This window comes from Neolamprologus brichardi, chromosome 7 (genome assembly GCF_056152115.1).
Source record: "Neolamprologus brichardi isolate AB-2024 chromosome 7, ASM5615211v1, whole genome shotgun sequence".
NCBI lineage: Eukaryota > Metazoa > Chordata > Actinopteri > Cichliformes > Cichlidae > Neolamprologus > Neolamprologus brichardi.
Window position 1 is genome coordinate 67,042,626 of NC_142110.1, and position 12,393 is coordinate 67,055,018.

The 12,393-nt window shown below is 42.4% G+C and overlaps 1 protein-coding gene across 2 annotated transcripts in view; it reads right to left on the minus strand.

Annotated features, from left to right (window-relative positions):
- Positions 1–2,878: 2,878 nt before the first annotated feature.
- Positions 2,879–12,393, minus strand: part of galnt18a (UDP-N-acetyl-alpha-D-galactosamine:polypeptide N-acetylgalactosaminyltransferase 18a) — a 232,302-nt gene continuing 222,787 nt past the window's right edge. For both annotated transcript variants that reach the window (XM_087844204.1, XM_087844203.1), the window contains exon 11: positions 2,879–8,306. In XM_087844204.1, coding sequence (XP_087700330.1) covers positions 8,160–8,306 — 147 coding nt within the window. In that variant the 3' untranslated portion in view covers positions 2,879–8,159. The remainder of the gene's footprint in view (positions 8,307–12,393) is intronic.

The following is a 12,393-nucleotide window of genomic DNA, read 5'->3' on the forward strand; positions in this document are numbered from 1 at the left end:
ACTGTACACCGTGTTCGTGTTTTCCTCCAAAAACAATAAGTTCTGTTGGAGCAGCCTTTCAACGCCTCTCTCTGTCTCTGCTAGCAAAGTTGACCCAGACAACAAAGTAAAGGTAGTTTTCGGCTACGAGCCCGACACAGAACCCACCGTATTAGCCAGAGGTCCCTTTACTACGGTTCGGAGCCGCGGACCTTCAGTAACAGTAATAAATCACAGCAATAGTACATTCATGTAGTTGTAAACAGCATGATAATATATTAAGTAATCCAAAGTATTCAGAATACGTTACTCTCATTGAGTAACGTAACGGAATACGTTACAGAATACATTTTGGGGCATGTAATCTGTATTCTGTAATGGAATACATTTTAAAAGTAACCTTCCCAACACTGCTTGTAGCTAGTAGCTAATGTAAAGTGACATCATAAACTAACTAAATAAAAACTTTCGAGGCCTACCTCTTTATATGTGAGCGAAGCCTTGAGATTGTCAGAGTCTTCCTCCCCTCACCCCAAACCGAGCACGGCAGATGCCCCTCCCCCATCCCGAGTCTCATTCTCTCCGAGGTTTCTTCCCGTTAAAAGGAGTTTTTTCTTCCCACTGCCGCCAAATACTTGCTCACGGCAGGTTGTCCGATTGTTGGAGTTTTCTCTGTATTATTGTTCGGTCTTTACTTTACAATACGAAGCTTCTTGAGGTGACTGCTGTTGTTGGACTCCAATGAGTTTGCACAGATTAACGTTAAATCAGAAACTTCTCTGTGTTTAGTCAAATAAAACTAAACTCATATTAAGGTTTCCACATATCTGTAGCTTTATGGTGACTCAGGTACAAGCCTAAACTAGCCTAACCCCAGGTGACAATCATTGTGCAAATATATGAGTGATGCATGAACATTGTCGTGGTGTTTGTTACCGACAAATTCATAAAAAATAACTTTAAAGCTATCTGAACCCATCTGAAAATGTGCACTTTATTCTGCACCATGATGGAAAGCATTCTTGCTTTTCATAATGAGATTACTGTAAAGCCATTATACAGAGTGCTTTGCATACAGTATCGTTCAATTCCCTTGCTTAAAGAAATGGCAACATGAAATATGAAATGTTTGTGCGTATTTGTGTGCATGCAAATGATGGCCTTTATGTGACAGTGGGAGCGTAAACAGCCGCATTACCGGGACTGATGTTAGCAGTTCTCAGAGAGTGCCGCTCATACATGTTTCATGATGTTCAGCAGAGACACTGCTGCAGGAAAATGCATGGGCCAATGCAACATTTAGTTGGTGCAGGCACAAACTCATAAAGATATGAGTTGAATGAGACTTCAGTCATTTGAGATTTGGAGTAGTTTCAGTTTACAGTACTTTTCCTCTCCACCTACACTCATAAACACACAACCTCAAATGTGTTTGTCATGATTGGGTATAAAAGGAGCATCCCCAAAGGGCTCAGCTGTTCACAGGCAAGGACGGGGCGAGGTTCACCACTTTATGAACAACTGCGTGTGCAAATAGTCCAGCAGTTTAAGAACGTTTCTCAATGCACAATTGCAAGGAATCTTGATTTTTCTACTGTCCATAACATCATCAAAAGATTCAGAGCTCTGCACGTAAGCGGCAAGGCCGAATAAGAACACTGGATGCCCATGACCTTCAATCCTTCATTTGGCACTGCATTAAAAACCAACATCATTCTGTAAAGCTATTACTACGCGGCCTCAGTTAACACAGTTCATCGCTACATCTACAAGTGCAAGTTAAAACTCTACCATGCGAGGCGAAAGCCATATATCAACAACACCCAGAAATGCTACTGGCTTCTCTGGGCCTGAGCTCAGCCGACATAGACTGACGTAAAGTGGAAAAGTGTGCTGTGGTCTGACGAGTTCACGGTTTTTGAAAATCTTGGGCCAAAGAGGAAAAGGACCATCCGCACCATGCCCCTGTCCCAGTTTTTTTGGAACGCGTTGCAGGAATCAAATTCAAAATGAGTGAAAATTTGCAAAACAACAATAAATTTGATCAGTTTGAACATTAGCTATATTGTCTTTGTAGTGTATGCAATTGAATATGGGTTGAAAAGGATTTGCAAATCATTGTATTCTGTTTTTATTCTTGCTTTGCACGACGTCCCAACACTGGAATCTGGGTTGTACATCCTCAGAACAGCTGAATCCACTGTAGTAACTATTTTCCATTCTTCTGAAAAGAAGACTTTATGTCATGTCTCCTTATTCATGGTGTTTACACACAGATTAAGAATAAAAGAACAATTTTTATTTAGACCTTTATGAATCAAATAATGTTAGCTCAACAGTGTTTAGTATGGAGCCCCGCAGGGGACATGGGAGAAAAAAAAGAATTAAGATGGACTTTTGTGAGATCTCACAAAACAAACTCGGGATCTCGCAAAGGTTTTGCGAGATCTCGCAAAAGTTTTAGCCACATTCTTCGGAGGCCGCCAGCTCGAAGCCGACTGGGAGGTCGAGGCACGATGTGCCGGGAAAGCAGTGTTCTTCCCGGCTGTAGTAGGTCTCGACCTCCCGTTAGCTTCGAGCTAGTGGGTACCAGATCTCCGAAAAAGTCGGAGCACTTTTGCAAATATGTGATGTCTTGTAAACCGAGCAGGTATCTGACGTTTACACAACTACATTCACGCCTCAAACTATCTTAAAGGTGTATTTTGTGACCCAGAAAGAGGAATATTACAACTAAGTAGCTGCCGCCATTGTTGGAATTCAACTTTTGCGAGATCTCGCAAAAGTCCGTCTTAATTTTTTTTCTCCCATGTCCCCTGCGGGGCTCCGTAGTTTAGTGATCAATATCCATCACAAAAACACAAAGAAAAAAAAATCACACAGAACAAGTTTAGCCATGAATATTTTTTTTATTTTCGGTAATTATAAATATCTGCTTTAAATACACTAACAAAATAGCTTGGACATTTTTCATGACTCGATATAGTAACAGCTTCCCAAAAATTGAGATACTTTGAAAATTTCAGGATCTACAAACCTGAGCCACAACGAAAACAAAAGATCAACAGAAGGTTTGGTAACCGATGCTACACAGTAGCTGATAGAAGATGAACAGCTCCAGTCCTCCACGAGTTACCAGCGCCATGAAACGCGTTACCGACACGTCAGCAAGCTCCGGCTGAAAACAACACATCTGAATACACAACAGCCAGATTAACAGTTCGACTTCATCGTCTTTACGCGTTGAATTATGGACAGACAGCGTTGAATGATTGGGAGATTGACTGCAATGCACTTATATTTGATTAAAAGCTTCACAACAGTGTAAAACATGATTCAGCAGAAGTAAACACACATATCCAATCAGCAAAGGTTCATGTACTCTAATGTAAAGAAAATAGAAAATACCCTCACATGTATGGAGTTACATTTGTGCCACAAGTCAGTGCAGACGTGATTTTTGCCATGTGACAATCAATCTACTTCTTCCTATGCTTAGAATTGAAGCACAAATGACTCTCCGTAAGTCAGAGCAGCATCTGCTGTGCTGATTAACTCCGCGCATGTTGGTGCCAGTTTCCTCCTAAGGGTGAGGGAAGGAAACTCTTCTTTGTTGGTACAAGTTGTTGCAAGCATCGTTTAGCTGTACACACAATAGGTGTCGAGAGAAAGCCACCTGCTCCCGGTTCCCTTTGTTCTCATTAATATTACATGTCGTAAATGATGCAAAGCTTTCAGGGAATTACATCTTTAAAGAACAAAACGGAACAACATAACACACACACACACACACACACACCAGTGTTTGTATTGATTTTGCTTCCTGTTTGTTCCCTTTTCAGAAACTTGTCAAACTTAGCAAGATTTCCATCTGTTCAGTTACTTTTGGTGATTCTGCATTAATTCTGCACGTAATACCTTTGAAAAGCCCACACAGACGTGCAGAAAGACCTCACTGCAGCCGAGTAGGTGGTGGAGGATGGATTGTCGTGCTTGCTCCTATTTTAGTGAACTGCTAATTCTTTCAAAGAGACACCGAGGTCTTCCTCTCGGGTGTCGCTAATCCCCTAAACATCTGATCGCGTCAGAAAGTTGCAGTTGCAGTTTGTAGCAATGCTATGGATGCGGTCTCCTTCCTTACAGATGTTGATGCTGTGTAATTTTGTTTTGTTTCCTTCCTTCACCTGGATGCTGAGGTCATGCCAGCCGCTGATTTTCCTTCGTGAGCCATCGTGGAGGCTTTGGCCACTTTCAGTCCACTTTAAAGCTGCATTTAATCATCTGAAAAACTGTTTTCCTCGATGAGATCAGTTTAAAATTCAACGCTGGTTGTGGAAACGGGGAACTTTTAACACCTGTTTAAGGAAGGTGTAGGTTGTGTTGCTAATCTGTCTTTAAAGCACTTTTTGGTGGTTTAATGACCTGTTTGGTTTGAATCATAGTGAATGGTAGGGGTGCAACGATACTCGTATCGATATTGAACCGTTCGATACAGTGCTTTCGGTTCGGTACGCATATGTATCGAACAATACAAAATTTTTAATTTATTTTATCAACTTTCCTTCTGATGGTGCTGTCTGTGGTGATGGTGAGCGCTCAGTGGATCTGCGCTCGACAGTGCAGCCTAGGTGGAGTAGTCGAACGCAGATTCACCGAGCACAGCGCAAGCTAGCGAGACAGAAGCTAAGCTCGTTGCAACATGGCAAATTGAACCTCCCCCACCCTCATTCAGATCTAGCGTTTGGAACAATTTTGGTTTTCATGTGACGTATGACCCTGAAGGTAAGCGCGTCATGGACTAAAGTAAAACAGTATGTTGGATGTGCCACGAATGCTCAATTACATTGGTGGGAACTAGTGCGTTAGCGCAGTTAGCTCGTTAGCGCAGTTAGCTCGTTAGCGCAGTTAGCTCGTTAGCGCAGTTAGCTCGTTAACGTGTTGGCCGTCCAGCCCCACGCACGGGGCGATCTGCGGTAGCTCGTTAACGGAGATTTGCCGTGTTGTGGCGTTAACGTCATTTCAGATTAACGCTGACAGCACTAGTGGGAACACAACGAATATGACTGCACATTTACTCCGACATCATCCTAGTGCAAAGACAAGTGGAAGCAGACAAAAACAACAAGCACGCATGCTACAAACTTTACCCGAGTCATTTAGACAGCCGTTAGCACATGATTCTCCTTATGGGGACCTGATATGTTTAATATGCTGCTGAGAATATAGCCCAGAAGAAGCGTATAGTATAGCTTTTATTTTGGAAAGAGACATTTCTCTGTAATAAACTCTCTTTTCCAAAGATGAGTGATTTCTCCATCAGATAGATTTATTTTTTATTACTTTGTTTCAGCAACATTAAATTTAAAAACTGTACTTTTGAGTTAAAATATATATTTATAATTTTAATAAATGACAAATTAAAAAGGCATGAACATTTTCTTTTTGTATCGAAAAATTATCGAACCGTGACACCAAAGTATCGAACCGAACCGTGAATTTTGTGTATCGTTGCACCCCTTGTAAATGGCTCTCGGTCTTCTGATATTAGTTGCTTCAATGTTCAGGACAAACCTTCTGTAAACCAGCTTTGAGTTTTTAGGCTACGTGAAACTTTGACAGCAAACAATAAAGGTGTCTGATTATCCACAGCAGTCGCTCTTGACTAAAAAACAGCTGTTTAAGTGTAACCTATGATATTTTACTGTATATCCAGCCTACAAGCATCAGTCTGGTCCATATTTCCCAGCCTCGGCCAACAGCATTCAAAGTTGAGAAAAACAGAGCTGTGGTGAGAAGTTTGCATCCACTCATCCCAGCCATGGATGTCAGGCTAATTTGGGGTGGGATGTTTTTTTACAGTGGGGTGGCTGTATGGTAATCTTCTTTGATGCAAAGCATGAAATGGGTGCACAAGTTTGAATTTATTTTGGATTCCTAACCAGCTGAGTCTGACATGAGAGCGACAGTTTGGGTCTTCTTTCAGACGTCTGCAAAGTGGTGACACATCTGGATAATTTATACAATTGTTTGAACTGATGATCTTGGAATCTACAGATGTTTAGAAATGGCTCCAAGAGACTCTCCCAAGTTATGTAAATCTGCATTTTCACAAATTCTTCCCTGGACCGTCCCATTGCGTATGGGCGAGTGCAGTCCTTTGTAATGATACAAAGAAACTACCAGTTTTAATCAATCATAATCACCAAGTTAATGGGCCTTAGCCTTTATGTAGACTTCTGACCATGTGTCGATTATAGAAAATCCAAAATAAGTTTAAACTTGTGCACCCAGTTCTTATCTTTTAAGTCATTGAAATGCAGCGATTCACCCTGAAAAAAAGAACAGCTCAAAGAAATGAGCCTGAAATTCAGACCTGTGATGCCTGGATGAAAACAACCACAGCTGGATTTGTAAATTCATAAAACTCCAAATATCTGTATTCTACTGTGATCTTTTCATACTTTTTGCTGTGTATTCTGGATGAACAACCATCCAAGGTTATATTTTCATTCACGTGGCAGAAAACGAGCGGGCAGCAGTGACCTCTAAATCCAGGGAAAAGAACGCCGCGTTTCTTGTTGAAAAGTTTAAAATTGAAAAAGGAGGAAGTGTCTGAAATAGGATAATAAACATCTGAGGTTCTGCACCTTTATGCTACACCTACGCAGGCATTTTCAATTATTTGTCTTGATTGGACATCTTCTGAGGACTGTGTAGGAGTATTGCCGACATGCTATGATAAACTACGGACCTGAAACCAGGTTTATTACACGTTCTGTGGTTTTTATTTCTTCTGAATATTTAGCCACCTCAACAAATTAGTTTAGGTGTGACTTTGACCTGTAGTGACCCCAGCAGTCACCATGATTGACTGAGCACTCTCATCACTGCGTCTCTGCTGTAAGACCCGACTCTTAAAAGCCGGAGCGGTCGAGGAGAGTGCTGCGGCCACGTCTTCTGCTGCTCTAAGGTTTCATTGTGTGATTACTCTCTTCAAACGCGTTGGAGAGGCATCCTTTATAAGGTCAATGAGAAAAAGTTGATGGGAGCAGTTAGTAATTTACAGACAGCACAGATGCAGCCAGACAATGTGAGGATGAAAACTGTAGTCAGACACCGAGCTGGGCTAACGTGAGCAGGGCTGATTTATAACAAACCTCCAACATATTAACAAAAAGTCTGGTTCTGAAAGGGCAAATGTGCACATCATTCCCACTTTTTCCATATGCTGAGGGATAATGCAGGTATCTATAAAGTCAAAGCAAAGCATCTAATACACAGCCACCTGTGGGCAACCAACACGACATCTGTAGGCAGGTGTTTCCAGATTTCTGTTTATAAGTGTGCACACGCCAGAGTGATTGGCGGTTCTGTCTGTAAACCATTTAATCCCACACTCTGAAACCCCTGAGTGACGGTGTTTCTATCACAGTGCCAGTTTAAATCACTCTGTGGTATTCTTCATTAGACCAGCTCCTTTTTAGTGACATCAGGAAATCTGCAGCACCTGCTCGGTCGCTCCGCTGCAGTCGAGCGGTGATGCTAACGATTTAAAACCTGCCCTAAAAATCAAACGTGAGCAACACGCCAGCCGCTTTGCAACAACACGCTCGCCTCACATCTGTCCGTCTGCACGCAAACATATTGAACCGCACTCACTCAATTTGCTTTGAGATTGTGTGATGAGGCTGTGAACTTAAACTACCTACTGGGAGCCAGAATACATCACAGGCCCGCTCCTGCAATAACCAGACTGCTTACATGATTTCATGAGCCTGTCTCCCGGAACAAGTGGCTGTATTTCTCATTTCCATCGCAGAGTGGGGAGTTTTAAGAGCTCTGGCTCCATCTGTGAGAGTCTCTTCTCCCAGGTCATTGGTATAAAATGGTTATTAGGTTACTAATGGTCCGTGTCTGATTGAAGCACATCTGCTTCTTTGCAGATTCTCCTTAAAAATAAGTCCAGTACTGAAACTAATTTTTTGAGAGCTTAGTTTGATGCTGAGGTCAGCGTGTTAGTCCATCTCTAACTGGACTGTCATTTTATGTGCACCAGACCTCTATGATGGTCCATCCTGGCTTTGGGTCAGTTTGGTTTTTGGTGTGAAGTGGCAGACTTCCTCAGTTATACCAGTCCATCACGTGAAAGGTCTCCTGATGTCTGACTGGTGTCACTACGTTCACTGTGGCAGGACAGTCAGTATGTTGGTGATGGTCCATTTCTGATCCGTGCAGTCCTGAATTGCCAGCTGGAAACTGAACTCTGACTGCCGGCTCTCCACCAGCTCCAGACAGCGCTGCGACTCAATGTTTTGGATGGGACCACCCTGGAGAGACAGAGACAAATGAGGTGAGGGACATCTCAGCATACAGGCAGGACGGGTGTGACGTTCTACTGGTGTTTTTTGACGAGCAGTAACCTCCATGGCTGAAAAGCAAAGCGCACGAGTGTCAAAAACTGCAGTTGCTCTAATGGCCACTCAAGTCAATTCCTATAGATTCCAATGTAAAAATGCACAATTTCAGCATTATAGCCTGGCTATTATAGACTATTGGCTATATATAGATATTAGGGGTGCAACGATATTCGTATCGATATTGAACTGTTCGATACAGTGCTTTCGGTTCGGTACGCATATGTATCGAACAATACAAAATTTTTAATTTATTTTATCAACTTTCCTTCTGACGGTGCTGTCTGTGTTGAGCGCTCAGTGGATCTGTGTTCGACTACTCCGCCTAGGCTGCACTGTTGAGCGCAGATTCACTGAGCGCAGCGCAAGCTAGCAAGACAGAAGCTAAGCTCGTTGCAACATGGCAAACTGAACCTCCCCCACCCTCATTCAGATCTGGCGTTTGGAACTATTTTGGTTTTCATGTGATGTATGACCCTGAAGGTAAGCGCGTCATGGACAAAAGTAAAACAGTATGTTGGATGTGCCACGCAATGCTCAATTACATTGGTGGGAACTAGTGCGTTAGCGCAGTTAGCTCGTTAGCGCAGTTAGCTCGTTAGCGCAGTTAGCTCGTTAAGGTGTTGGCCATCCAGCCCCACGCACGGGGCGGTCCGCGGTAACTCGTTAACGGAGATTTGCCGTGTTGTGGCGTTAACGTCATTTCAGATTAACGCTGACAGCACTAGTGGGAACACAACGAATATGACTGCACATTTACTCCAACATCATCCTCGTGCAAAGACAAGTGGAAGCAGACAAAAACAACAAGCACGCATGCTACAAACTTTACCCGAGTCATTTAGACAGCCGTTAGCACATGATTCTCCTTATGGGGACCTGATATGTTTAATATGCTGCTGAGAATATAGCCCAGAAGAAGCGTATAGTATAGCTTTTATTTTGGAAAGAGACATTTCTCTGTAATAAACTCTCTTTTCCAAAGATGAGTGATTTCTCCATCAGATAGATTTTTTTTTTTTATTACTTTTTTGTTTCGGCAACATTAAATTTAAAAACTGTACTTTTGAGTTAAAATATATTTATCATTTTAATAAATGACAAATTAAAAAGGCATGAACATTTTTTTGTATCGAAAAAATATCAAACCGTGACACCAAAGTATCGAACCGAACCGTGAATTTTGTGTATCGTTGCACCCCTAATAGATATATCTATGTATGTAGACAGGGTGGCTTTAGTTCAGGAGGTAGAGCAGGTCATCTACTGATCAGAAGGTTGGTGGTTTGATACACCAACATACACATATATAAAGTGCACCATCCTCAAAAGCAGAGCAACAATCTCCATATTCATGGAGAAACAGGAAGCAACTTTTCAAATGAAACGTTTACAACACGCCTGCCATAAAACGTATGAGGCAGTTTACAGCAGAGCTGTCAGCATATTTTGACCTCGGCTTTGGACTTTTGCCGGTTTAAGACTGTAGAGTGAGTCCAGACTGACGCCTTATTGGAACCGTATTAGTTACCGAACACACCACACACAGATGGTCTTTGGTAGTATTTTGTGTATGTACGGTCAACTAATGTCCAGTAATATTTAAACATTTGGTGCTATGGTAATTATACAATGAAGCTAATATTTCATTATTAGAAATTCAGCCTCCACAGGTGATTGATGTTTATTACATAGTGAGTATTTTACCATTTAATTAACAGTTATTTAGATGTTTTGGCAATGCTGCTCCTCCATCGGTGCCAGTAAAGCTGACTGAAGGGAACTGACCTGAGAGACGGGGACACAAAAGCTTGTGTGTCTGTGTGCACGTCGCTTCACAACAATGTCATTTTCAATAAGAGGCTTGCTTCACTGTCTTTGAATGCACGCTGAGCTGCTGCCTCTCCATTCCTTGAACAATGCGCTGGCACCTAAAAGTAGGTCCTTAGTTATGTGGCAAACAACAGTAATATGTTTTAATGAGCCCGAGCGCAGTGAGAGCGGAGACTGAACCAGCGCTGCTTTGAAATCAATATGCTCGACACCTCCCAGCATTACGGGCACAAGCACAAAGGAACAGCCATCAGTAGCAGCCTGAGGACAGAGCTGACTGTACAGCAGTGTTTTCGTGTTCCTAAACACACCGCTAACCCTGCATGCTGTTCTCGAACGCCTGACTGCATTAGAAACACAACAAAAAAGCGGACCTGTGCATGGCGCTAACACGGTGCTCTTAGCTCTCTGAAAAGGTATCGATTGTCTCTGCTTGCTGTTCTCTGTGCACAGCTGCTCAGGCACAGAGCTGTTTACCCACAAAACCCAAACTGCTGATACGTAAGAGTGACCAAAGCATACATGCACATATATGATCTGTCATAAACATGCATTCATGCAGAGAGCGGGACAGAAACGTGGAGCTCCATCTGAGATTTGAACCTGACCTTACGCTGACCCCAGGCTGATCACCGTGGCTCTGGATGTGTCCCATCATACACTCGCAATACTCGAGGGCTTCTTATCGAAGCTCAAGGTAAGTATGTGCAACATTTTCACAGCCAAAAAGGAGAAAAAGTGTTCCAAAGCACACTTTCTAAGAGCACCTTTATGCATGAAAGAATATAAAAAAATAATATAAAGAATAAACCTCTTTAACAAGAACTTTATTGTGGCGTTTGTAATTTTATCATCCGTTTTGAGCTTTCGCTAAGCCTGTTTATTATGCTCAAAGTATGACTGCATTACTGCTTCTTCACTGACTAATGCTTTGTGTTTTGCATTTTCCTTCACCTGCACCCAGAGACGACACACATTCCTCGAAATCGACTAACGTGCTTTCTGAAGTCCTTCTGGGCTCCTGTTTGGTTTCTTATTGTTATGTTTAAAACACAAGGCCTGAAAGCAGGAGTCGGGGCTTAGGGTGCCATGATGGCACCGGTTCTGACATAAACGGTAGTAACCAGACCGAAAAGCAGCGCACATTTCGGTGCTTTTTTCCCTGAGCTGTGATACACTTTAGATTCTAGCCAATCATTTTACGTTTCCGAGGATAGTAGGCGGGTCCAGGTACGTACATTGTTTTAGAGCAGAGCTACAGATTAAAAATGCCCAAGGTGAAGTGTCAAAGTCTGGCTGTACTTCACAGCAAAAGATGCAAACTCAGCAGCTGCAACAAGTGCTTTAAGCTGATACTGTGATACTGTCAAAGGAGGTAACACCTCAAATCTGATGAAACACCTGGCGACGCATAGCGTTTTTTTTAAAGCCGAGAAATGCGCCGTATTTGATAGCTTGCTGCGAGACCTCACACCGAGCACATCTACTGCGGGTGTAGCCGTAGCCCTGCCAGTGTAGCAGAAATGATGAGGATGATGATGCAGCAGCAGCCGTTCTTCTCTGCGTGAGTAGCTTAATGTTGTTCGTGTGTAATTTACGTTGAGTAGGCTAACCACGTTATTACATTAATGCATGTAAGGTGAGCTAGCAAACACCATCATAGCTACATGCGGCTGTCTTCTTGTTTGATGGCAGATACTCCCTTCACCCTGGACAAAAAGGCTAAAATGACCAAAGAAAAAGTGGAAAACAGTTAAACATGAGAGGTTTTTGGACAAAGTTTGTGTTTTTTCCATGGTTTAAGCTGCTTCCAGCCAAGAGTGATACCATATATGCCCCATAGCTGCAGAAAAGGCTAACATTGTTATCTTTTTACAAAAAAACAGCTGAACATGAGAGGTTTTTGGACCAATTTTGTGTTCTCCATTCTTTAAGCACCAGTTTGAGCACCGTTTAAGCACCGGCACCGTTTCAAAAGTACCGGTTTGGCACCGGTATCGGATAAAACCTAAACGATACCCATCCCTACTTATTACCTTATTAATTTTTGGCATTATAATACATGCTGCAAACCTCACCTACCCCAGGGCAAAACGTAGATGTACAAGGGCCAACCACCAATGTGGAAAACAGTAGAAACCAAGGTTATTATAAGTTAACTAAAACT